Source organism: Clarias gariepinus, unplaced genomic scaffold (assembly GCF_024256425.1).
Source record: "Clarias gariepinus isolate MV-2021 ecotype Netherlands unplaced genomic scaffold, CGAR_prim_01v2 scaffold_34, whole genome shotgun sequence".
Classification (NCBI taxonomy): domain Eukaryota; kingdom Metazoa; phylum Chordata; class Actinopteri; order Siluriformes; family Clariidae; genus Clarias; species Clarias gariepinus.
Window position 1 is genome coordinate 407,477 of NW_026521001.1, and position 25,024 is coordinate 432,500.

General features: G+C 44.5%; 1 protein-coding gene across 1 annotated transcript in view; it reads right to left on the bottom strand.

Annotated features, from left to right (window-relative positions):
- Positions 1-701: 701 nt before the first annotated feature.
- Positions 702-25,024, bottom strand: part of ercc6l (excision repair cross-complementation group 6-like) — a 28,754-nt gene continuing 4,431 nt past the window's right edge. The window contains exons 2-4 of the mRNA XM_053490854.1: positions 15,711-15,755; positions 3,571-5,305; positions 702-2,912 (exon numbers count right to left, since the gene is read on the bottom strand). Of these exons, the coding sequence (XP_053346829.1) occupies positions 882-2,912; positions 3,571-5,305; positions 15,711-15,755 (3,811 nt within the window). The 3' untranslated portion in view covers positions 702-881. The remainder of the gene's footprint in view (positions 2,913-3,570; positions 5,306-15,710; positions 15,756-25,024) is intronic.

The window sequence follows — 25,024 nt, forward strand, 5'->3', positions numbered from 1 at the left end:
TTAGCGTTAGCCCTGCTCAGTCATAGAATTGTCAGTACTGTAAAGTACAAGTGTGTTTAATGTGTATGAATGGAAATAGTAATCAGAACAGCTCATATTCTTACACACATCCTGAACTCTGTTGTGGTTCCTTTGGTTGATTAGACACATTGATCTCACTGATTTTATTTCATTTTAATTCATATAAATCTTTATATCTACTAGTAACCACAAGGTGGCAGTAACTCTCTTTAGGATAAAGATTCTGCATTCTGTTCCACAGTGTAGTTTAACATTCCACATAACAGTGTGTGTGTGTGTGTGTGAGAGAGAGAGAGAAAGAAACATTTTTGTAGAATTAAACTAATGTCTGCTCAGTTTGTGTACAACTTAAATGCTGGCTTTACAGGTAATTAAGATCACTAATAAGCACAGCATGATTACTGACAAACAGTTTGTTGTTAATGTTTTAAAATGTAAGAATTTCACTATTTTCACGAACGACACTGACACTCCGACAATAATTGACATATGATTAGTAAGGTGTATAAAGAGCCAGTGGGTGGAGCCTGAGCGTGTGCATGCGCGCGCACACACACACAATGTACCTGCACTCACTCTGATGGACACAGCATTGGTCCAATCTACACATGAGTCTAATATAATATACTCTGAAGATCATTCTGGTGACTTTAACTGGAACACACACACACACACACACACACAGCAAAGCTACAGTTTATTTTAATAACAGGATAATTAAATTTATTTCAACATTTTTATTTCAAATATAATACAAACTGAAAAAAGAGGAAAATAATAGCATCAATATAAATGTGTGTGTGTGTCTAGTGTCTGTAGGTATACGTGTCTGTGTATGTATGTATATGTGTGTGTGTCAGTCAGTGACTCAGGTGTCTGTACAGTTGGATAATAAGCAGTTGTATCTCGGTGTCTCCAGTGTTGATGTCAATGGCTTTCAGAAAAAACTCCAATGCTTCCTGTTTCCTCCCTTCAGCCAAACAGCGTTTCCCAGAATGCACCAGTGAGTTGAAGGTTTCCTTTGGAGGTTTGTCATTATCAGGGGTCAGACTTTGACCTTCAGTGGGCGCACACTGATCCAAAACTTCACTGGAGGCCAGTTCAACATCAGACGATTCATCAGTGAAATCCTTTGCTCCATTACTTTCTTCCTCCTCACACGTCTCCCCTTCCTCCTCACACGCCTCCTCCTCCTCACACGCCTCCTCTGCCTCCTCAGACTCACTCAAGTATTCTGAATTAAGTGTTTCTCCACTTGGCTCCGCCTCCTCCAACACTGATTCATCAGAGCATGTTCTGCTAGCTTCAGATGCTTGGTTAAACCCTACCCTTTTAGAGCTATGTTGCTCCACTGACTCCTCCGCCCCCACAGATTCCTCCCCATATATAGACTCCTCCCCATATATAGACTCCTCCCCATTAACTGACCCCTCACCTTTCACTGACTTTTCCACCTGCCCTTCCTCTTCTGGCTCCTCCTCTTTAAACTTCTCCCTCTGCTCTAGCTCCTCCTCCTCTTCCTCCATATCGTGCAGCAGTGACTCCACCAGCGAGCGCCGTGATGCGATCGATACGTTCATGCTGCGCCTATGCTTGGTTCCGTTACTCAGCACAGATCTAGGAGTGGAACACCCGAGGCCGATGAAGCTGCAGGCTAACGGACTGCTGGCCAAAACCGGGTTTTCCACTTCCTCTTTCTCATGCCCCTCCTCTTCACTATCGTAGATGACGCGCAGCTTCTTCTTCTTGGTGGGCCACAGAAGTGACTCGTCTCCTGGCGTGAAAACTCCAGTCTTCTGCCTTACACTGTCGCAGTTACTCTCGTCCAAATTCTCCCTGCTGTCATCCATCTGCAGCTGGAAGTCCTCACCCCCTGTGCTTAGCTCCTCCTCGTTCTGCTCCGCCTCCTCCTGCTTGTCATCCGACAGCAGCTCTGCACTGTCCTCCAGCTGCAGGTTAAAGTTTCCTTGGAAAGACTCCGCTCCAGTTAGAACTCTGGAGTCGGACTCCACTAACGCCCTAGAATTAGACAAGTCTGCCTCGTCTCCTGGCGCTGACTCCAACCCCGCCCCCTCCAGTGCTTCGGACGTGTCCGAATCCTTTTGGACGCAGACTGCGGGGGACCCTAGCTCCATCTCTGAGAAGACTTTATTTATCTTTGACTCCGTCTCCTGCAGAGGTGAGTCTGAGCGTTTTAAGGGGGAGACATACACGGAGTTCTGATCTGAAAAAGAGTGTGTGAGATCAGATTTCTCCTTTATGATTACACTCTGCTCCTCGTTTATGCTCTCACACACCCGTCCGACAGAACAGTCCTCTGTCACCTGCGTGGACAAATCGATCACACCCTCGTCCTTCACCTCCATCCCTCCATCTCCGCTTATCATTTCCAGCTCATCCGACTGGGTAAGATCCACCACCGCGGACGGCCCGGGGTTATGGTGGGAGGGCGGGCTTTTGCTGTCAACAACGATGGCTGTGTTTTGCCGTGACAACCGGAGCCAGGCAGGTTCTGTGTTCTGGCCGACGCTGTCCATCGTGAGGCTGTGCAGCTGCGACTCGGCCTGGACGAGCTCCTGCGCTTTTTGCACACGCTGGTCGATGTAGTGAGTCTCCTCGTCGTGGAGCGTGTCCTCATCCTCCTCGTTAGAGAACAGCAGGTCGTGGTGAGACACGCCAAACACGTTCATGGCCTTCAGAGCAGAGACGTGGCACTCCAGCTCGGGGTCAGCGCGGCACGTGGACGAGTGGAGCGACTGCAGCTGCAGCTGAGTGGAGGAGGACTGCGTATCCTCCAGCGTAAAAAGCTCCTTCAGCTCCTGCTTGGAGAAGTACCTAAACGGGTTCTTCTTATCACCTGTTGTCTGGCGGATCAGAGAGTCCTTAAATACCTGTGGGAGCAGAACACAGGATTTAACACACACAGAGAAACATCAATATAAAGTGTTTTATTTACACTATAATTTCAATTAATTGAACTCATGTTTCTGGTGTGTGTGTGTGTTTGTGTGTGTGTGTGTGTGCACACGTCGGAGAGCCTCAGAGTGACAGCTTCAGCTGAACAAGACAGACACAGCCTTCTCTCTGTTTCCTGTTGACGTCGCTGGCCTGAGGTGCGTGTATGTGTGTGCGTTCAACTTGCATTAAACTGGCCCCCATACACAGGGTAAACTGACACAAGCAGACGAATAAGTTTAAAAATAATCAGAGGTTTGACTGCGACCACAGAAAGAGCTACAAAACAACTATCCCCCAACCCCCCCCCACTCCCAAACACACACACACACACACACACACACACACACACAAGGACATGCACACAGACATTTCACCTCTCATACCTTGGTGTTTATTAGTCTTCATTGTGTCTGTTACAGCTCTGAGTGTCTGGTAGTTTCCAGCCTAGCTTTAGGTAAACTGAGGGGATTTCACAACGCTCTATTTACCACATACACACGTGCGCGCACCCCGACACACACACTTACAGGCGCCCTCACCCCGACACACATGCACACACATGCACACACATGGACATGCGCACACGCCTACCTGTCGTCTGTAGATCTTCTCCTCCACAGTCCCACAGGTGATGAGTCTGTAAATGATGACGTCGTGCGTCTGGCCGATGCGGTACGCTCTGTCCACTGCCTGCGCGTCAGTAGCGGGGTTCCAGCTGGGATCAAAGATCACCACCCTGTTGGCGGCGGTGAGGGTGAGACCGACTCCACCCACCTGTGTGGTCAACAGGAAGACGGAGTAGCGGTCTTCCGTCTGAAACAGCGTGATGCGCCTCTCCCTTTCTGCAAGCTGGGTGATGGTCCCGTCCACGCGCAGCAGGCAGAACTTTCTGTTGGTCAGCACGTGCTCAATGATGTCCAGCATCTTCCTGGACTGGGAGAAGACTAGTGTGCGCTTGCCCTCGTCCCTCAGTTTCTCCAACAGCCTCACCAGGAAGCAAAGCTTTCCCGACTCGCCGATAAGCGTCTCGTCGGAGACGGCCACGATGCTGCTGACAGCCGATTGGCCGTCGTCGTCCTGGAAGTCCTTCGGCCCCGCCCCGAGTCCGAGCTGGGTGACGGCGCGGACGGACAGCAGCCTGGGGTGGTCGCAGAGCTTTTTGATGACGGTGAGCTCAGCTAGCGGCGAGCGCGTGGTGGTCAGCAGCTGTTTGATGTGGTCCAGAGAAATGAACTGCCTGTAGATGTCCTCCTGAACCACACTCAGGTAAGTCCACACGATCAGATCTGTCTTACGGGTTAGAGACGGGATCTGTTTCACCACGGCGCTCTGCTGATTCCACACATCCTGATCCTGAGCCTTTTCTTTATCCCTGTGCGCGAGCTGCTTCCTGTTCTGTACCTCGGCTTTAGTTCTGCGCAGAAAGTAGGGTCTGATGAGCTCGGTCAGGTTCTGCGAGATCTTCAGCCCGAGCGCTTTCTCCCCGGGTGTGGCGTCTTTCTCCCTCGCCCGGGTGATCGGGTTCTCGTACTCTGTTTTAAACGTCTTGGCGCTGCCCAGCAACGCCCCCTTGCAGGCAAAGTCGAACAGTGCCCACATCTCCCTCAGGTTGTTTTGGACGGGCGTGCCGGTGAGCAAGATCCGGTGCCGCGCCGGGATCGCGCTTACGCTCTTCGCCGACTTGGTCGATGAGCTTTTGATCTTGTGTGCCTCGTCGAGGATTATGTAATCCCAAAAGAACTCTTGCCCTCCGAATGATGCCAGCTGCTGCCAGTTGTTGATCAACATCTGGTAGGTGGTGATGATGGCTCCTCCCCCTCGCTGAACACGCTCCAGGTTCCGGGTGCGCTCCGATTTGCTGTTGCCGTGAAACTCTTTCACGCGTAGGCCGGGGGTCCAGCGCTTGAACTCGCTCAGCCAATTCTTGATGAGGGAGGTGGGCATGACCAGTAGCGTGTGATTGGCCAGTTCGGCGTCGTACATGGCCGACAGGAAGCCGATGATCTGCACCGTCTTGCCCAGGCCCATGTCGTCGGCCAGGATGCCACCGACCCGCCCGTCCTTGTGCAAGCTGTAGAGGAAGGCCACGCCCTCTTTCTGGTGCTCGTACAGCTGATCGTAAATTCCTTTGTACATCATTAACCCGCTGGCAAGAACGTCAACAAACTCGTCTTCGTCCTCTTCCTGCTTTTTTATGGCCTCCTCCAGGAGCTCGATTCGACTCCGTATCCTGTCGCTCGGCCGTATAGCGAACACCTCCCGGAAACACCGCAGGGACATCTCAAAGTCACCACGCTGAGCGGCCTCCTTCCCCTGCTGTCTGAGCCTGACACACAGACAGTCGCACACAGACAGTCAGACAGAGACACACACACACAGACACACTTTGTTACATGTATGTTAAACAGAAGAATGGCTGCATTCATTATTTCATGTTAAAGAAATGTATTTCTTCATGTGTTCAGTTCCTCTTGTTACTATACAAGTGTGTGTGTGTGTGTGTGTGTTAAAACCTTGTATGTATGTGTTAAAACCTTTTGTGTGTGTGTATAAATATGTTTGTGGTGTTTGTACAGTTTCAGTTGTGTGTCTGTGTGGGTGTGTGTGTCTGTCTGTGTGTGTGTGTCTGTCTGTGTGTGTGTGTCTGTCTGTGTGTGTGTGTCTGTCTGTGTGTGTCTGTGTCTGTCTGTCTGTGTGTGTCTGTCTGTGTGTGTCTGTGTCTGTCTGTCTGTGTGTGTGTGTGTGTGTGTCTGTGTGTGTCTGTCTGTGTGTGTGTGTGTGTGTCTGTCTGTCTGTGTGTGTGTGTGTGTGTGTCTGTCTGTCTGTGTGTGTCTGTCTGTGTGTGTGTGTGTGTGTGTGTCTGTCTGTGTGTGTGTGTCTGTCTGTCTGTGTGTGTCTGTCTGTCTGTGTGTGTCTGTCTGTCTGTGTCTGTCTGTCTGTCTGTGTCTGTCTGTGTGTGTGTCTGTGTCTGTCTGTGTGTGTGTCTGTGTCTGTCTGTGTGTGTGTCTGTGTCTGTCTGTGTGTCTGTCTGTGTCTGTCTGTGTGTCTGTCTGTGTCTGTCTGTGTGTCTGTCTGTGTGTCTGTCTGTGTCTGTCTGTGTGTCTGTCTGTCTGTGTGTCTGTCTGTCTGTGTCTGTCTGTGTGTCTGTCTGTCTGTGTCTGTCTGTGTCTGTCTGTGTCTGTCTGTGTCTGTCTGTGTCTGTCTGTGTCTGTCTGTGTGTAAGTCTGTCTGTCCGTGTGTGTGGGTCTGTCTGTGCGTGTGTGTGTGTGGGTCTGTCTGTCCGTCCGTGTGGGTCTGTGTGTGGGTCTGTGTGTGTGTGTGTCTGTGTCCGTCTGTGTGTGGGTCCGTCTGTCTGTCCGTCTGCGTGGGTCTGCGTGTGGGTCCGTCTGTCCGTCTGCGTGGGTCTGCGTGTGGGGCCGTCTGCGTGTGGGGCCGTCTGCGTGTGTGTCTGTCTGTGTGTCTGTCTGTGTGTGTGTGTGTCTATCTGTGTGTGTGTGTGTGTGTCTGTGTCTATCTGTGTGTGTGTGTGTGTGTGTCTGTGTCTATCTGTGTGTGTGTGTGTGTGTCTGTGTCTATCTGTGTGTGTGTGTGTGTGTCTGTGTCTATCTGTGTGTGTGTGTGTGTCTGTGTCTATCTGTGTGTGTGTGTGTGTGTGTGTGTGTGTCTGTGTCTATCTGTGTGTGTGTGTGTGTGTGTGTGTGTGTCTATCTGTGTGTGTGTGTGTGTCTGTGTCTATCTGTGTGTGTGTGTGTGTGTGTGTGTCTGTGTCTATCTGTGTGTGTGTGTGTGTGTCTGTGTCTATCTGTGTGTGTGTGTGTGTGTCTGTGTCTATCTGGGTGTGTGTGTGTGTGTCTGTGTCTATCTGTGTGTGTGTGTGTGTGTCTGTGTCTATCTGTGTGTGTGTGTGTGTGTCTGTGTCTATCTGTGTGTGTGTGTGTGTGTGTGTCTGTGTCTATCTGTGTGTGTGTGTGTGTGTGTGTCTGTGTGTCTGTGTCTGTGTGTGTGTGTGTGTCTGTGTGTCTGTGTCTATCTGTGTGTGTGTCTGTGTGTCTGTGTCTATCTGTGTGTGTGTCTGTGTGTCTGTGTCTATCTGTGTGTGTGTGTGTGTGTGTCTGTGTCTATCTGTGTGTGTGTGTGTGTGTCTGTGTCTATCTGTGTGTGTGTGTGTGTGTCTGTGTCTATCTGTGTGTGTGTGTGTGTGTGTCTGTGTCTATCTGTGTGTGTGTGTCTGTGTCTATCTGTGTGTGTCTGTGTCTGTGTCTATCTGTGTGTGTGTGTGTCTGTGTCTATCTGTGTGTGTGTGTGTCTGTGTCTATCTGTGTGTGTGTGTGTCTGTGTCTATCTGTGTGTGTTTGTGTCTGTGTCTATCTGTGTGTGTTTGTGTCTGTGTCTATCTGTGTGTGTGTTTGTGTCTATCTGTGTGTGTGTTTGTGTCTGTGTCTATCTGTGTGTGTGTTTGTGTCTATCTGTGTGTGTGTTTGTGTCTATCTGTGTGTGTGTGTGTGTCTATCTGTGTGTGTGTGTGTCTATCTGTGTGTGTGTCTATCTGTGTGTGTGTCTATCTGTGTGTGTGTGTGTGTGTGTCTGTGTCTATATGTGTGTGTCTGTGTCTATCTGTGTGTGTGTGTCTATCTGTGTGTGTGTGTGTCTATCTGTGTGTGTGTGTGTCTATCTGTGTGTGTGTGTGTCTATCTGTGTGTGTGTGTGTGTCTGTCTGTCTGTCTGTGTCTGTCTGTCTGTCTGTGTCTGTCTGTCTGTCTGTGTCTGTCTGTCTGTGTCTGTCTGTCTGTGTCTGTCTGTCTGTGTCTGTCTGTCTGTCCGTTCAGTGTGTGAGTCCGTCTGTGTGTCTGTCTATCTGTGTGTGTGTGTCTGTGTCTATCTGTGTGTGTGTGTCTGTGTCTATCTGTGTGTCTGTGTCTATCTGTGTGTGTGTGTGTGTGTGTGTGTGTCTGTCTGTGTGTGTGTCTGTCTGTGTGTGTGTCTGTCTGTGTGTGTGTCTGTGTCTATCTGTGTGTCTGTGTCTATCTGTGTGTGTGTGTGTGTGTCTGTGTCTATCTGTGTGTGTGTGTGTCTGTGTCTGTCTGTGTGTGTGTGTCTGTGTCTGTCTGTGTGTGTGTGTCTGTGTCTGTCTGTGTGTGTGTGTCTGTGTCTATCTGTGTGTGTGTGTGTGTCTATCTGTGTGTGTGTGTGTGTCTATCTGTGTGTGTGTCTGTGTGTCTGTGTCTATCTGTGTGTGTGTGTGTGTCTGTGTCTATCTGTGTGTCTGTGTCTATCTGTGTGTGTGTGTGTGTGTCTGTGTCTATCTGTGTGTGTGTGTGTGTGTCTGTGTCTATCTGTGTGTCTGTGTCTATCTGTGTGTGTGTGTGTGTCTGTGTCTATCTGTGTGTCTGTGTCTGTGTGTGTGTGTGTGTCTGTGTCTATCTGTGTGTCTGTGTCTATCTGTGTGTGTGTGTGTGTCTGTGTCTATCTGTGTGTGTGTGTGTGTCTATCTGTGTGTGTGTGTGTGTCTGTGTCTATCTGTGTGTGTGTGTGTGTCTGTGTCTATCTGTGTGTGTGTGTGTGTGTGTGTGTCTGTGTCTATCTGTGTGTGTGTGTGTGTGTGTGTGTGTGTCTGTGTCTATCTGTGTGTGTGTGTGTGTGTGTGTCTGTGTCTATCTGTGTGTGTGTGTGTCTGTGTCTATCTGTGTGTGTGTGTCTGTGTCTATCTGTTTGTGTGTGTGTCTGTGTCTATATGTGTGTGTGTCTGTCTGTGTGTGTCTGTGTCTGTCTATGTGTGTCTGTGTGTGTGTGTCTGTCTGTGTATGTGTCTGTCTGTGTATGTGTGTCTGTGTCTATATGTGTGTGTGTGTGTGTGTGTGTGTGTGTGTGTGTGTCTGTGTCTGTCTGTGTATCTGTGTCTGTCTGTGTATGTGTCTGTCTGTGTAGGTGTGTGTGTCTGTCTGTGTAGGTGTGTGTGTCTGTCTGTGTAGGTGTGTGTGTCTGTCTGTGTATGTGTGTGTGTGTCTGTCTGTGTATGTGTGTGTGTGTCTGTCTGTGTATGTGTGTGTCTGTCTGTCTGTGTATGTGTCTGTCTGTCTGTGTATGTGTCTGTCTGTCTGTCTGTGTATGTGTCTGTCTGTCTGTCTGTGTATGTGTCTGTCTGTCTGTCTGTGTATGTGTCTGTCTGTCTGTGTATGTGTCTGTCTGTCTGTGTATGTGTCTGTCTGTCTGTGATGTTAAAATCTTCTGTGTTTTTTCCCTGCAGTAATTGTTTGCAATCAGAATTCAGGTGCTTTCTGCGTAAGAGAGTGAAAGTGGGAGTACACACGTCTCACACCGTGTGAATGCTCTCAGTTTTAAAATTTAATACACACAAACACACATTCTCCACTGTGTGTTTTCACTTTAATTTGTGAACTTTAATTGCACGACAGAAAACAGAAACTATTAAATATAAATACAGTGGAATCTCGGATTATGAGTAATGCGGTATACGAGTGTTCCGCAAGACTACCAAAGATTTTTAATAAATTTAACTTGAAAAACGAGCATCATCTTGGTTTACGAGCACCGAGTATCATGTTTTGACGCCGAGTGTCACGTGATCACAACTGAGCCAACGGTTTTTTTCTCTCTTGCGCTGCGGGATTATGGGTAATCCTCACCCTGCTGAGTCTTAGTGCTCATCTCTTATTGGTATAATCAACATCCGTGCACACGTGTACTGTTTACTATAACACTGTGACCCTGTGTGTGTGTGTAAAATATATTTTATTTTGTGTTTGGAAGCGCGTGTGTACAGCGCGTGTACTGTTTCTTATAACACCTGTGTGCGCGCGAGTAAGGCAAAAAAAATTCTTAATACAGAGGTTAAAAATCTATTTTCTTCCTCATCGCGTTGTGTGTGTAAGCGTAATTTGACACTGTGCCCCGATTCACAAAAACACACGCACACCGAAATGAAGGCAAGAGACACACACTCTGCTCTCTGAAGAAACTTTGTCGCTAATCTTTTCAGAGGTAAGGTGCTGGGTCATTTGTTTTTTTACTTTACAGCAGTGAATCTGTTAGTTTGCGCTCACAAGCGTGTCATTAGCGATGTTTATTGCTAATTTCAGATAAAAGGTTGGAGGTTCCTGTGACGTAGCTTCCTGTTTTTCATATTGTTCCCGCGAAAGTTCCTCGTTTGTTTGTATCAGGGTTTAAATTACATTACCTTTTATTGTTTATTCTAAATAATAACATTAACTAATTTTCAGGCTTTAATACTACTGGATTTTTGCCTTTTTCTGTTTTTCGGAGAACGCGCGTATCATCTGAGAACAAGCGGAATATATCACCAAATAACTACTCAGGTACGAGATCATGTCTAATATTTAGCTTGTTCAGTGTGTGGAGTGCAGGATGTTTAGACATTTTTCCTCCGTCGTTAGTGGTAATTTTATTTGTGATAGGTGTGTGTTAGTGAGCACTCTGACGAAGAAGATATCAGCGTTAGAGGAGCGCATCCAGACTTTAGAAAGGGTTAGAGAGTGTAAGAGCAGTGTTATTCCCGTAGTGGACAGTCTGGGTGCCACAGGCGGAGATAACCAGCCCCCGACTCCGGCATTAGAGCCCTCACAGTGGGGCGAGTGGGTGATGACTTGGCGGCATACTCGTTCAGCCAAAGCTAACGCTAAGGCTAGCCCACCGGAGCACACCTCTTCTGCGCTTCACATGTCCAACAGGTTTGCTCTCCTCAGTGATGCACCCGCTGAGAAACCTAAAAGAGCTCTGGTTATAGGAGACTCTATAATGAGGCACGTGAAATTAGCTAGGCCTTTAGGGGCGCCAGCGGCAGTGGTTAGGTGTATTCCGGGAGCCAGAGCACCGGACATAGCAGGTAATCTTAGGGCTCTAGGACAGCACAGGTTCTCCAAGATAGTGGTACATGCTGGAGCTTATGATATACGCCTTCGTCAGTCAAAGATTAGTAAGAATAATAGAGGTGTTTAAATTAGCGAAGGCGATGTCCGATGACGTAATATGCTCTGGTCCCATTCCAATGAGACGTGGTGACATAACGTACAGCAGGTTATGGTCGCTAAACCGCTGGATGTCCAGGTGGTGCTCCGAAAAAACGTGGGCTTTATAGATAATTGGAAAACCTTTGAGGGTAAAACTGGCCCGTTAGGGCGGGACGGTGTTCATCCCACTCGGGAAGGTGCTGCTCTCATTTCCTGTAGTATAGCTCATAGTCTCAGAAGAGGCCTAGTTAATCGGTGACAATCCAGAGCCCAGGCCAGGGAGCAGACAGACAGGCTAAACCAACCGTCTGCTAGCTGCATAAAGTCGTCACCCAGGGTTCACTGTATTGAGACTGTGTCTGTTCCCCGAGCTAAAAACAAATTTAGAAAGACTCAGAAAGTCTGTTTTAATAATTTAATTAACATAGATATTACAAACTCAGATCAGACTGAATGCGCAGCCGGCACCTCTGATCTGAAGCTAGGACTGTTAAATATTAGATCTCTCGCATCTAAAGCAGTTATTATTAACGAAACTATCACAGACCAGGAGTTTGATATATCATGTTTAACTGAAACCTGGATTAAACAGGACGAGTATGTAGCTCTAAATGAAGCTAGTCCTCCTGGATACAGCTACATACACCAGCCTCGGTTAACTGGTAGAGGAAGAGGCGTTGCAGTTATTTACAACGATAATCTGGCTATCGTGCAAAAACACAGATTTAAATTTAATGCATTCGAAATTCTCTATAGTAACATAAAGTCAGCTCAGACGATTCCGCTAATTATCATTTACAGACCCCCAGGGCCGTACTCTGAATTTCTCTGTGAATTTGCAGATTTCCTTTCAAACCTCGTCGTTTCCGTAGACAAAGCGTTAATTGCTGGAGATTTTAATATTCATTTTGAGAATCCAGAAGACCCTTTGAGAACAGCATTTATGTCCATACTGGACTCAGTAGGAGTAAATCAGTGTGTAGTAGGACCCACTCATAAAGCAGGCCACACTTTGGACTTAATATTATCCTTCGGATTAAGTATAAGAAACATAATTACAATTCCACAGTCTGAAGTTATATCAGATCACTGTCTTGTCTCGATTAAAGTGTCTCATAGTAATGTACGCACAGCATCGCGCTACCGCCTTAAACGTACATTCACATCAAATACCACACAGAGCTTTATCGAAAATCTTCCAGAGTTATCAACTTTGATTGGATCGCCATTTGATTCCACAGAACACAATCAAGCGACTAAATATCTAGAGTCAACACTTCGTCATAGCTTAGATAATGTAGCTCCAATTAAAAGAAAAATAATTAGAAATAAGAAACTCGCTCCTTGGTATAACGATCACACACGCACTCTAAAACAAACCGCTCGAAAATTAGAACGCAAATGGCGTCAAACTAAATTGTTAGTTTTCCAAATAGCATGGAAGGAGAGCATCCTGAACTATAGAAGAGCTCTCAGTGCTGCTAGGTCAATGTTTCTCTCCACTCTTATAGAAAATAACAAAAATAATCCTAGATTTTTATTTAATACCATAGCTAAATTAACTAAAAACAAGACCACTGCAGAAATCTCCACAACAACAACATACAGTAGTGAGAATTTCATGAACTTTTTCAATAACAAAATCATAAATATTAGGCAAAAAATTCAGGCTTTAAAACCAGACAATTTAAGTGATACAGATGATAAATTAATCACATCACATCAGAATCTAGAATACTTTACTCCTCTTGAAGCGAGTGAACTAATTTCACTCATCTCCTCTTCAAAATCGTCAACCTGTGAATTAGATCCTATACCGACACATTTTCTCAAGCAGATAGTTCCAGCAATAACAGAACCCCTGTTAAAATTAATTAACTGTTTACTCAGCAGTGGGTATGTTCCTTAATCAAAAAACCTGACCTTGACCCCTGTCAGCTTTCCAATTACAGGCCGATATCAAACCTCCTGTTTATCTCTAAAATTCTGGAAAAGGTAGTATCACAACAGCTATGTTCATATCTACATAGGAATAGCATACCTGAACTGTATCAGTCAGGATTTAGGCATCATCACAGCACAGAGATTGCACTCGTTAAAGTAGTAAATGACCTCCTAGTGGCCTCTGATCAGGGTTGTGTCACTATACTTGTGTTACTCGACCTCAGTGCAGCTTTTGACACTATTGATCATAGTATTCTCCTTCACAGATTAGAAAATGTAGTAGGAATTAAGGTAATGGCCCTCTTATGGCTCAGATCCTATTTGACTGATCGTTATCAGTTTGTAGATTTAGATGGTGACCATTCCTCATGTTCTCAAGTTGAGTTTGGTGTTCCACAGGGTTCTGTTTTAGGCCCACTGCTTTTTTCCCTTTACATGCTTCCTCTAGGCAACATAATTCGTAAACATGGTATTAGTTTTCATTGTTATGCTGATGACACACAAGTATACGTTTCAGCAAAACCAGATGAGAAAAACCAGCTTACTAAAGTTGAGCAATGTGTGCAGGACATAAGAAATTGGATGTTAATTAATTTCCTTCTGCTTAATCCTGATAAGACAGAAGTTCTAGTCATAGGACCACAAGCAGCTAGAAGTAAGCTTTCTGATCACACTGTGATTTTAAATGGCCTTTCTGTTCCATAAAGTGCAACAGTAAAAGACCTCGGTGTGATTATAGATTCAAGCCTTTCATTTGAAGCACATGTAGATAATATTACCAGGATAAAATTCTTTCACCTCAGAAATATTGCCAAGATAAGAAATATATTGTCAACAAATGATGCAGAAAAACTAGTTCATGCTTTTATCACGTCTAGGTTGGATTACTGTAACGCCTTACTGTCTAGTTGTTCAACTAGGTGCTTAAACAAGCTTCAATTAGTCCAGAATGCAGCAGCGAGAGTCCTCACTCGAACCAGAAGATATGAGCACATCACCCCTATCTTATCCACATTGCATTGGCTTCCTGTGAAATTTCGCATCGATTTTAAAATGCTACTCTTGACGTATAAAGCATTAAATGGTCTCGCACCGCAGTATCTGAGTGAACTGCTAGTGTCTTACAATCCGCCACGCCTACTTCGATCAAAGGATGCAGGCTGCTTGTCAGTACCGCATATTATTAAAACTACAGCAGGGGGCAGAGCCTTTTCTTACAAAGCCCTAAAGTTATGGAATAGTCTTCCAAATAGTGTTCGGGACTCAGACACAGTCTCAGTGTTTAAGTCCAGGCTAAAAACCTATTTATTTAGCCAAGCATTTTTATAAATAGATTTGCCTTAGGTAAAGGAGCAGATCTGGGGGACTCATGGACGTAGATTATTAGGTGAACTGGTATGTTTGGATGCTGTCTTCCGCACTCTCATTGATCACTCAGGTTTGTTGACGGTGAGGTGATTGGTTGCCTTACATCTCTGGAAGCCCTCAGTTTGTGTTTTCTTCTGGCTCTCCCTTTTTAGTTATCCTGTCATAGTTAGTCCTGCCGGAGTCTTTGCTTGCACTCTGCACTAAATATACATTCACCTTTTACATTGTTCGACTGTGACCATACCTAACTGTTATTTCTCCATCTCTTTGCTCTCTCCTTTTCTGCTCTCTCTCTCTCTCCCTCCCTCTCCTTTTTCCTCTACCTATCTCTCTGTCGAGCTATACATGTTGCTCCTGAGCTGCCAGTGATCCTGGACCCCCTCTGCCCGCTGGACCTCTCTAACTCATCCTGGAGTCCTGCCTCTGGTTGGCAATCTCATCACATGGATGCCCCCGTGTGGTCTGCCTGGAATGCGTGTGGTGACTGGGGATGGTTCCACTTTTCCATGAAGGTGGTCCTGTCCTCGACTGATGCAGACAGCTGTTCTCTGAGGACCTGTGACTTCAGTCGCTCAATAGTTCAGGACTGGAATTTCTCACAGTCTACCTGAGCCTCTATGAAATTTACATTTCATACAAACTTAATTCTTTTGATTGTGTAAAGCTGCTTTGTGATGATGTAAATCGTTAAAAGCGCTATACAAATGAAATTGAATTGAATAAAACAGTGTAGCGGTAGAGAGACGTTGATTTATGACCGCTGTTTATGGAAGTGTAGTCCAGTGCAGGATACATTGTGGGTAATGCAGTCCGGTGTGTGGACGCGAATGCGAGATGTAACCTAGGATGTAGAGCATGAGTTTTGTTCTACAGTAGTTTTTTTTTATTGGATTTAAGAGCAAGATACACCAGAAAGTTTGTACTATAACTTGACAATGCAGAAAATAAAAGAACAGACATGGACCAGTTTGTCCTAATCATTACACGAGGAATAAATTAACGAGCTGTTACGCTGTCGCAAGCAACATAAAAAAGCATAAAAGCTTTAATAATTTAGAGGAGAACAACAGTCTTTTCGTTAATGTGTGTGTGTGTCTGTTTAAACGAGAGGAGAAAGTTTTAATGTGTAAGATGAGGAGGGGGAGACAGGAGGGGCTGAAAGCAAGAGTCTCCACTTACTCTAGCCAGACACACACGCACACACACGCACATACAGTGCCTGCGTGCACAAAGGGAAACGCTTATCTGCCGGGATTTTATACTTTTTTAAAAAGGAATTAATTATTTTTATGTATTTTTTGTTTTTTGGCTGTAGAACGAATAATTTAGGTTTCCATTATTTCTTACGGGAAAATTTAATTTGGTTTATGAGTGTTTTGGAATACGAGCCCACTTACACTATATCAGAATATCAGTCTGTGGGTGTTTACTTACCTCTCGTATTTATCGTCATTGTCTGCATCATTTATATTTAGAGACCTGAAAACAGACACACACAATCAGTGACTACTCAAACAGTAAGAACAGTCACACACAGACACACACACGCACACGGTCACTGGGGACACACGCACACGGAGACACACAGAGACACAGACACACACACACGGTCACTGGGGACACACAGAGACACAAGGGGACACACGCACACGGTCACTGGGGACACACGCACACGGAGACACACAGAGACACAAGGGGACACACGCGCACGGAGACACACGCGGACGCGCACGCACACTACCGCGGACGGGGAGACGCGCGCGCACACTACCGCGGACGGGACATCCAGTAACATCCAGTATGCTGCAGTCCTGTGGGCGAAAATGCCTTGTTGATGCTAGAGGTCAGAGGAGAATGGGCCGACTGAGTCAAGCTGAGTCCTTTCTCAAGATGGCGCCGGTGAGGTCGGCTGCCGTCACGACTGCTCCGACCACCTTTTCTTTGTTTTCGTTCTTTAAGTTAGTTTTTAGCGTTTTAAAACCAGTCAAATTACCACCATGGAGTACATTAGTTATGATAGAGACACTCTTGTTTCTATTGGTATACAATGTACTCACAATTCTACGTTTTTAACTCTGGATCCGAGCTGGCCGAGTGAGATCCTGAGGGAGAACAAAGGACACGACGCGAAGCGGCGGCCCTGAGGGAAACGAGCCGGCGTCAGGAACAGGCTGAGAGCCCGTGCTCACCGCACACCTCTGCCTAGCATCCTGCTCGCCAACGTCCAGTCACTGGAAAACAAGCTCGATGACCTCAGGGCCAGGGTAAAGTTCCAGAGAGACATTTGGGACTGCAATCTCTTCTGCTTCACCGAGACATGGCTGAACCCAGCAGTGCCGGACCACGCCATCCAGCCGGCCGAGTTCTTCTCGGTTAACCGCATGGACAGGACACGAGACTCTGGGAAGTCAAAGGGAAGCCGGTGTGTGTTTAATGGTGAACAGCAGCTGGTGCAACAGCGCGAGCGTTGTTCCTCTCACACGCTCCTGCACACCAAATTTAGAACTACTGTCCATTATGTGTCGTCCTTTTTATCTACCTCGGAAGTTTACATCGGTCATAATCAGTGCCGTTTATTTTAAACCACAAGCGGACACGGACACTGCCTTGTGCGAGCTGCATGAGGCACTCACACAGCACCAAACAAAACACCGGGACGCTGCGCTTATTGTGGCGGGGGATTTTAACAGTGCTAGCCTTAAACGCGCAGCGCTGAACTTTTATCAGCACATTAGCTGCCCCACCAGGGGCGAAAGGACACTGGATCATTGTTATACAACGGTCAAGGACGGCTACAAGGCACAATCTCGTCCACCGTTTGTTAAATCCGACCACGCTGCCATCCTCCTCATGCCAAAATACAAACAGAGGCTGAAACAGGAAGTTCCGGTTCAAAGGGAGGTCGCGCGCTGGACGGACCAATCGGTGGCCGCGTTACAGGACGCACTCGATGACGCAGACTGGGACATGTTCAGAAACAGCTCCGATGACGTCAGCGTGTATACGGAAGCGGTTGTGGGATTTATCGGGAAACTAGCGGATGATACCGTGGAAAAAAAAGACTATTAGAACGTTTCCCAACCAGAAGCCGTGGGTGGATAAAACCATCCGCGACGCTCTGAAATCTCGCACCGCTGCCTACAACACGGGACTCGCGTTGGGGGACATGGAATCGTACAAGGCTGCGTCATACAGCGTCCGGAAGGCGGTGAAAGAGGCGAAGCAGCGCTACGGGAGGAAACTAGAGTCACAACTTCAACAGAGTGACTCTAGGAGCCTGTGGCAGGGACTAAGGACAATTACGGATTATAAAGCAACAACATCCAGTATGACGAGCTGAACAATTTCTATGCTCGCTTCGAGGCTGCAGCTAAAGACACTAGCGATGCTAATGCTAGGGGCGCTAATGGCTGCAGACAGGAAGTCATTGCCAGCACCGGAAGCGCGTTCATCATTACCGAGCATGACGTGAGGAAAGCCTTCAAGAGAGTGAACACCAGGAAAGCAGCAGGACCAGACGGCATCTCAGGTCGTATTCTCAGAGCCTGCGCAGACCAGCTAGCACCTGTGTTCACTGAGATATTCAACATCTCTTTATCTCAGTCGGTTATCCCCACATGCTTCAAAGAGTCCATTATTGTTCCTATCCCAAAGAAACCACATCCTGCTTCTCTCAATGACTATCGCCCTGTAGCCTTCACCTCAGTAGTGATGAAGTGCTTTGAACGCCTGGTCAGGGACTTCATCATTTCTTTACTACCAGACACACTGGACCGACTACAGTTTGCATACCGTCCAAACCGTTCCACGGACGATGCAATCCCACATCTCCTCCATACATCTCTCACTCACCTGGACACTCACTGGAGGGGGAATTATGTGAAAATGCTCTTCATCGACTACAGCTCTGCATTTAATATCATAATTCCCTCCACACTCACCACCAAGCTGGAGCACCTGGGACTCAGCTCATCCATGTGTCAGTGGATCTCCAATTTTCTGACTGGCAGACCACAGGCAGTAAGGATGGGCGGACATGTCTCAGCCTCCATCACTCTCAGTACTGGAGCCCCCCAGGGTTGTGTTCTGAGCCCCCTCCTGTACTCTTTGTACACCTCTGACTGCGTGGCCACTACCAACTCCACCACCGTCATCAAGTTTGCTGACGACACTGTCGTGGTGGGCCTGATCACCAACAACGATGAGACGGCCTACCTGGAGGAGGTTGGAAATCTGGACAACTGGTGCCAGAGGAACAATCTCCTCCTGAACGTCAGCAAGACAAAGGAGCTGATAGTGGACTTCAGTACAAAGCAGGTGAGGAACTACCAGACCCCCATTATCAACAGGAGCCCAGTGGAGAGAGTGGACAGCTTCAGATACCTCGGTGTTTACATCACGCAGGACCTGACATGGTCCTGTCACATCAACACCGTGGTAAAAAAGGCCCGGCAGCATCTGTACCACCTTAGACGCTTGAGAGACTTTAGACTGCCCTCCAAGGTGCTCAGGAATTTTTACTCCTGCACCATAGAGAGCATCCTGACGGGAAACATCACGACCTGGTTCGGGAACAGCACCATGCAGGACAGACGAGCTCTACAGAGGGTGGTGCGATCAGCTGAGCGCATCATCTGCACCGAGCTCCCTGACCTGCACTCAATCTACACCAAGCGGTGCTGGACCAAGGCCAGGAAGGTCGTGAAGGACCTCAGCCACCCCAACAATGGACTGTTCACTCTGTTGCGGTCTGGGAAGCGATTCCACTCCCTGAGGGCCAACACAGAGAGACTGAGGAGGAGCTTCTTCCCGCAGGCGATAAGGTCTCTCAACCACACCACTATGCAAAACTAACAATATTTTCACAATTTTCACAATCAATCAATCAATCTTTATACATCCATGGACACTATGGACAACTCCACGCACATCACATTTACACTACATGTTTACGTTTACATTCTGGACCATTGCACAAAGACACTTTAATAACCATTGCACAAAGTCACTTTTTCTATGCATATTTGCACACCATGATAGTTCTATTTGTACAGTATATTTCTATTTTCAGTTTCTATTTTTAGTTCTATTTTTTCTAGTTAAATTTTATTTAATTTTTTTATTTAAATTTTCTATTTTCAGTTTCTATTTTCAGTTTCTATTTTTAGTTTCTATTTTTCTGGTTAAATTTTATTTAATTTTTTTATTTAAATTTTCTATCATATTTCTTTTATTGATATTTATTACTTATGTAAGCATTTCACTACATTTCGCACTGTGTATGACTGTGTATGTGACAAATAAAATTTGAATTTGAAATAAAAGAGCAACTTTGACTGAAATAACCACTCGTTACAACCGAGGTATGCAGCAAAGCGTTTGTGAAGCCACAACATGAACAACCTTAAGGCGGATGGGCTACAACAACAGAAGACCCCACCGGATACCACTCATCTCCACTACAAATAGGAAAAAGAGGCTACAATTTGCACGAGCTCACCATTTAAAGACTGGAAAAATTTTGCCTGGTCTGATGAGTCTCAATTTCTGTTGAGACATTCAAATGGTAGAGTCAGAATTTGGCGTAAACAGAATGAGAACATGGATCCATCATATGGCGTTATATTCCTGCCACAATTCTGAGCGCGTGGTTTGACATTTTGAGAGCAGACAAAGCACTCTATGCGCGTGCAATGTCTCCCCTGCTCGCTCAACGTGTTCTCCGCGCACGTGCAACTTCTCAATTCTGTGCACGCTCGACTCTGCCTGCACGAGTGTGCAACATTTATTTTCTGTGCGGCTCGACTCTGCCTGTACGCTCGCTCAACTTTGTCCAGCGTTACAAAACTGTCACAAAACCAGCCAATCACAGACTTCCACACACTACTTCTGATTGGCTGTTCCTTCTCTATCAGCTGGCAATATCAACCGCATAACGCATACTATAATTTATATAGTGCTTTTAAAATGGTCATTGTCTCAAAGAAGCTTTACAAAATCAAAAGAAAATAATAAGAAATTTAAATTATATTATTATATATAATTATATACAAATGAAAAATTATATAAGGGAAGCAATGTAAATAAATTTGCATTTACTTATAAATATTATAAACAAATATTATAATATTTATTTTTATATAATTAAGTATTAGTATATACCAGTTTCGTTTGTCCATTGTGTGTTTTTATTTACTTATCTAATTATCCATATAGCTCATTGTTAGACTACATCGACTAAAATTCTAATCTGACAACTCGGTCGCTTTACGTATAAACCTTTATTTACAATGCTTCCGTTAAGCGGTCGATAGTAGTGCCACTTGATTGGAGGAGAAACAGTCAATCAGAAGCAGTGTGTGGAAGTCGGTGATTGGCTGGTTTTGTGACAGTTTTGTAACGCTGGTCAAAGTTGTGCGAGTGTACAGACAGAGTCAAACGCGCACAGAATCGAGAAGTCGCGCGTGTGCGGAGAACACGTTGAGCGAGCAGGGGAGGAACTGCACGCGCAGAATCGAGCTATTGAGCGCGCAGTGGAGACGTTGCACGCGCATAAAGTGCTTTGTCTGCTCTCAAAATGTCAATGATTGCGGCAATGAAAATTGCTAAAAGCACTATACAATGAATTGAATTGAAACCACACGCTCAGAATTGTCATACCATCATGCCTTGTTACCACTGTGCAGGCTGGTGGTAGTGGTGTAATGGTGTGGAGGATGTTTTCTTACCACACTTTAGGCCCATAAGTGCCAATTGGGCATCGTTTAAATGCCACGGGCTACCTGAGCATTGTTTCTGACCATGTCCATCCCTTTATGACCACCATGTACCCATCCTCTGATGGCTACTTCCAGCAGGATAATGCACCATGTCTCAAAGCTCGAATCATTTCAAATTGGTTTCTTGAACATGACAATGAATTCACTGTACTAAAATGGCCCCCACAGTCACCAGATCTCAACCCAATAGAGCATCTTTGGGATGTGGTGGAACGAGAGCTTCGTGCCCTGGATGTGCATCACACAAATCTCCATCAACTGCAAGATGCTATCCTATCAATATGGGCCAACATTTCTAAAGAATGCTTTCAGCACCTTGTTGAATCAATGCCACGTAGAATTAAGGCAGTTCTGAAGGCGAAAGGGGGTAAAACACCATATTAGTGTGGTGTTCCTAATAAACCTTTAGGTGAGTGTGTGTGTGTGTGTATATATATATATATATATATATATATATAAGAAAAATAACTTTTTAAGTTAAAAAAAGTAACTTTTAAAATACCAAAAATATGGATATGTTTGGCCATTTTCTAAACCTTTGGAATGTAGTGTACACACGCCTTTATAAAGAAAAGTAAAAAAAAATTGTCATTTTAGTGTTTTTACACTTAAGTTAATAAAACATAGCCTTAAAAAAAGTCATCTGGGGCGACCGTAATATATCTCAGAATTCACATTTTTATGCATCATTAAGACTAGTTAAACTCATATCAGTAAGTAGATAAACTGATGAAGAAAGATAAACTTTGGTGCCCTTTCTTGTTTTATGAGTCCCCTTCATTATCCAGTTAAAATAAATGTTTATCCCTATAAAAGGAATGGAAAATGGCTGAATTTAGAAAAAAAAAGATAAAATATACAAATAATTATACTTAAACAATTAACTCTACGTATATAATTGATGTATAGAATATGAAAACTACAATTATAGGACATATATCTATCATTTAAAACACTCAGCAGTGGTCGCCCCACATGATACTCGGTCGCCCCATATGATGTTTTCAAGTTTACTCAAGTATAACAGGCTAACAGCCTCAGAAACCAAACTAGCTTCTTCTAGTGACAAAGCACTATCAAATTTATCATCAAAATATAGATTTGTGGAAAGAAATTATAATTCACAGTTTTTGGGTGGTCGCCCCACATGATGACCAAAAGTGACTACGACATTACAGCAGTTAAAAAACAGCTTTTTCTTACTATATGAGAGAGACTGATTTACTATACAGTTGTTTCCAGGGGGTCTTCACTTGTGTCTGGTGGATGCAGTATCCCATCCTTGAGATGTTTTTTAAAATAAAGGTCCCAAAATTGTGGTTTGTTGATGGTCGCCCCGGATGAAATGGATAGAATCAACATAATTCGGACAACATTCGTTTGTATATCATGATAGAAATATATGAGCAAATGCTTTATAGTTTTGTCAATGGATGTAAAACATGTTTAAAATTATGCCAACTAGGAAAAGGGATATATTTAAGTTGATTTAAAGTCTTTTTAAACCAGTTGTCCTAACTAAAGTCAAGGCCGGACGGTCGCCCCATATGGTGTTTTGGCACTTCGGATAGCAGAAAAATTATGAAAAACTTAAAAATTTGGAGAAGTTAGAGTGGTTTAGTAGGTAAAGAGGGTATAACAAGTAGATGAGAAATTATGTATTTTTTAGTTTTTTCTGCAAAATAAAATTAACCCGGACAGAAAAAGGGTGCGTCGCGTCATTGACCCATATATATATATATATATATATATATATATATATATATATATATATATAATATGATGTGTTCTATAGCCCATCTGTTTTAACTTATTATTTTATATTATATATAAGACAACCTTTCAGATTTGTAAATATTCTAGTTATAGTGTGTTAAGTCTTACCTTAGGTTAAACGTTTTTGGGAATTAGCTAAGATAAAATGTTATGTCGATAATTGATAAAATCTGGATTAAGGATATTTCATTTTGTTTTATTTATTTCATTTTTTAGTTTCCCCCTGAGGGATTGCCACCTTATTGTGTTCAGAGGTTTGCGTGCCTCAGTGACCTTAAGAGCTATACCAGCAGGAGCTTAGTCTTAAAGTGGGACACCCAAGTTGGACAGGTCTAAAGGTAGAGGCCTGACAAAGTGCATTTGACTTCTCCAGGCTTTGGATGCAGATAACAACACAATTCAGCAAGGACAATACTGTTACTATAAGCACAGGGGGAAAAACAGTGCTCGAGCATGATGTGTTCACATGATGCCCCCTTGACATTTCTGACTGCCTCTCAAACCTAGTCATTTCTGTAGACAAATTGTTAATTGCTGGAGATTTTAATATTCATTTGAGAATCCAGAAGACCCTCTGAGGACAGCATTTATGTCCATACTAGACGTACATTCACATCAACTACCAAACAGAGTTTTATCAGTATCTCCCAGAGTTCCAAACTTCGATTAGATCACCGTCTGACCCCACAGAACTCGATCAGGCGACTGGATATTTAGAGTCGACATTTCGCTATACCTTCGATAATGTAGCTCCAGTTTAAAAAAAAATTTATTAGAGATAAGAAACTTGCTCCCTGGTATAACGATCACACGCGCACTTTAAAACAGGCCGCTCAAAAATTAGAACGTAAATGGCGTCAAACTACATTGTTAGTATTTCAAATAGCATGGAAGGAGAGCATCCTGAACTATAGAAAAGCTCTTAGTGTAGCTACATCAACATATCTCTCCACTCTTATAGAAAATAACAAAAATAATCCTAGATATTTATTAAATGCTGTAGCCAAATTAACCAGAAATAAGACCACTGCAGAAATCTCCACAACATAATCATGCAATAGTGAGGACTTCATGAACTTTTTTAATAATAAAATTGTAAATATTAGGCATAAAGTTGAGGTTTTGAAACCGAACAATGTAATTGATGCAGATGTTAATCTAGCCATGTCAGATCAGAACCTAGAATACTTTACTCCCCTTGAAGAGAATGAACTAATTTCACTCATCTCTTCTGCAAATTCATCAACCTGTATATTAGATCCTGTACCAACACATTTTCTTAAACAGATAGTACCAGCAATAACAGAACCCCTGTTGAGAATAATTAATTCTTCACTCAGCATTGGTTATGTTTCAAAATCTTTTAAATTAGCAGTTATTAAACCGATTATTAAGAAACCTGACCTCGACCCCTGTCAGCTGTCCAATTACAGGCCAATATCAAACCTCCCCTTTATCTCTAAGATTCTGGAAAAGATAGTAGCTATGCTCATATCTACATATAAATGGCATACATGAACTGTATCAGTCAGGATTTAGGCCTCATCACAGCACAGAGACAGCGCTCGTTAAAGTAGTAAATTACATCCTATTGGCCTCTGATCAGGGTTGTGTAACTATGCATGTGTTACTCGACCTCAGTGCAGCTTTTGACACCATTGATCACGCTATTCTTCTTTACAGATTAGAAAATGTAGTAGCAATTAAGGGTACAGCCCTCTCCTGGCTCAGATCCTATCTGACTCATCGTTATCAGTATGTAGACTTAAATGGTGATTATTCTGCATGTTCTCTAGTGGAGTTTGGCGTTCCGCAGGGTTCAGTTTTAGGTCCACTACTTTTTTCCCTTTACATGCTACCTCTGGGCAACATAATCCGTTAACATGGTATTAGTTTTTATTGTTATGCTGACGACACACAGTTATATGTCTCAGCAAAACCTGATGAAAAAAAACAGCTTACTAAAGTTGAGCAATGTGCAGGACATAAGAAATTGGATGCTAATTAACTTCCTTCTGCTTAATCCGGATAAGACAGAAGTTCTAGTCATAGGACCGCATACAGCTAGGAGTAAAATTTTAGATCACACCGTAACTTTAGATGGCCTTTCTGTTCCATCAAGTGCAACAGTGAAAGACCTTGGTGTGATTATAGATTCCAGCCTTTCATTTGAAGCTCATGTAGATAATATTA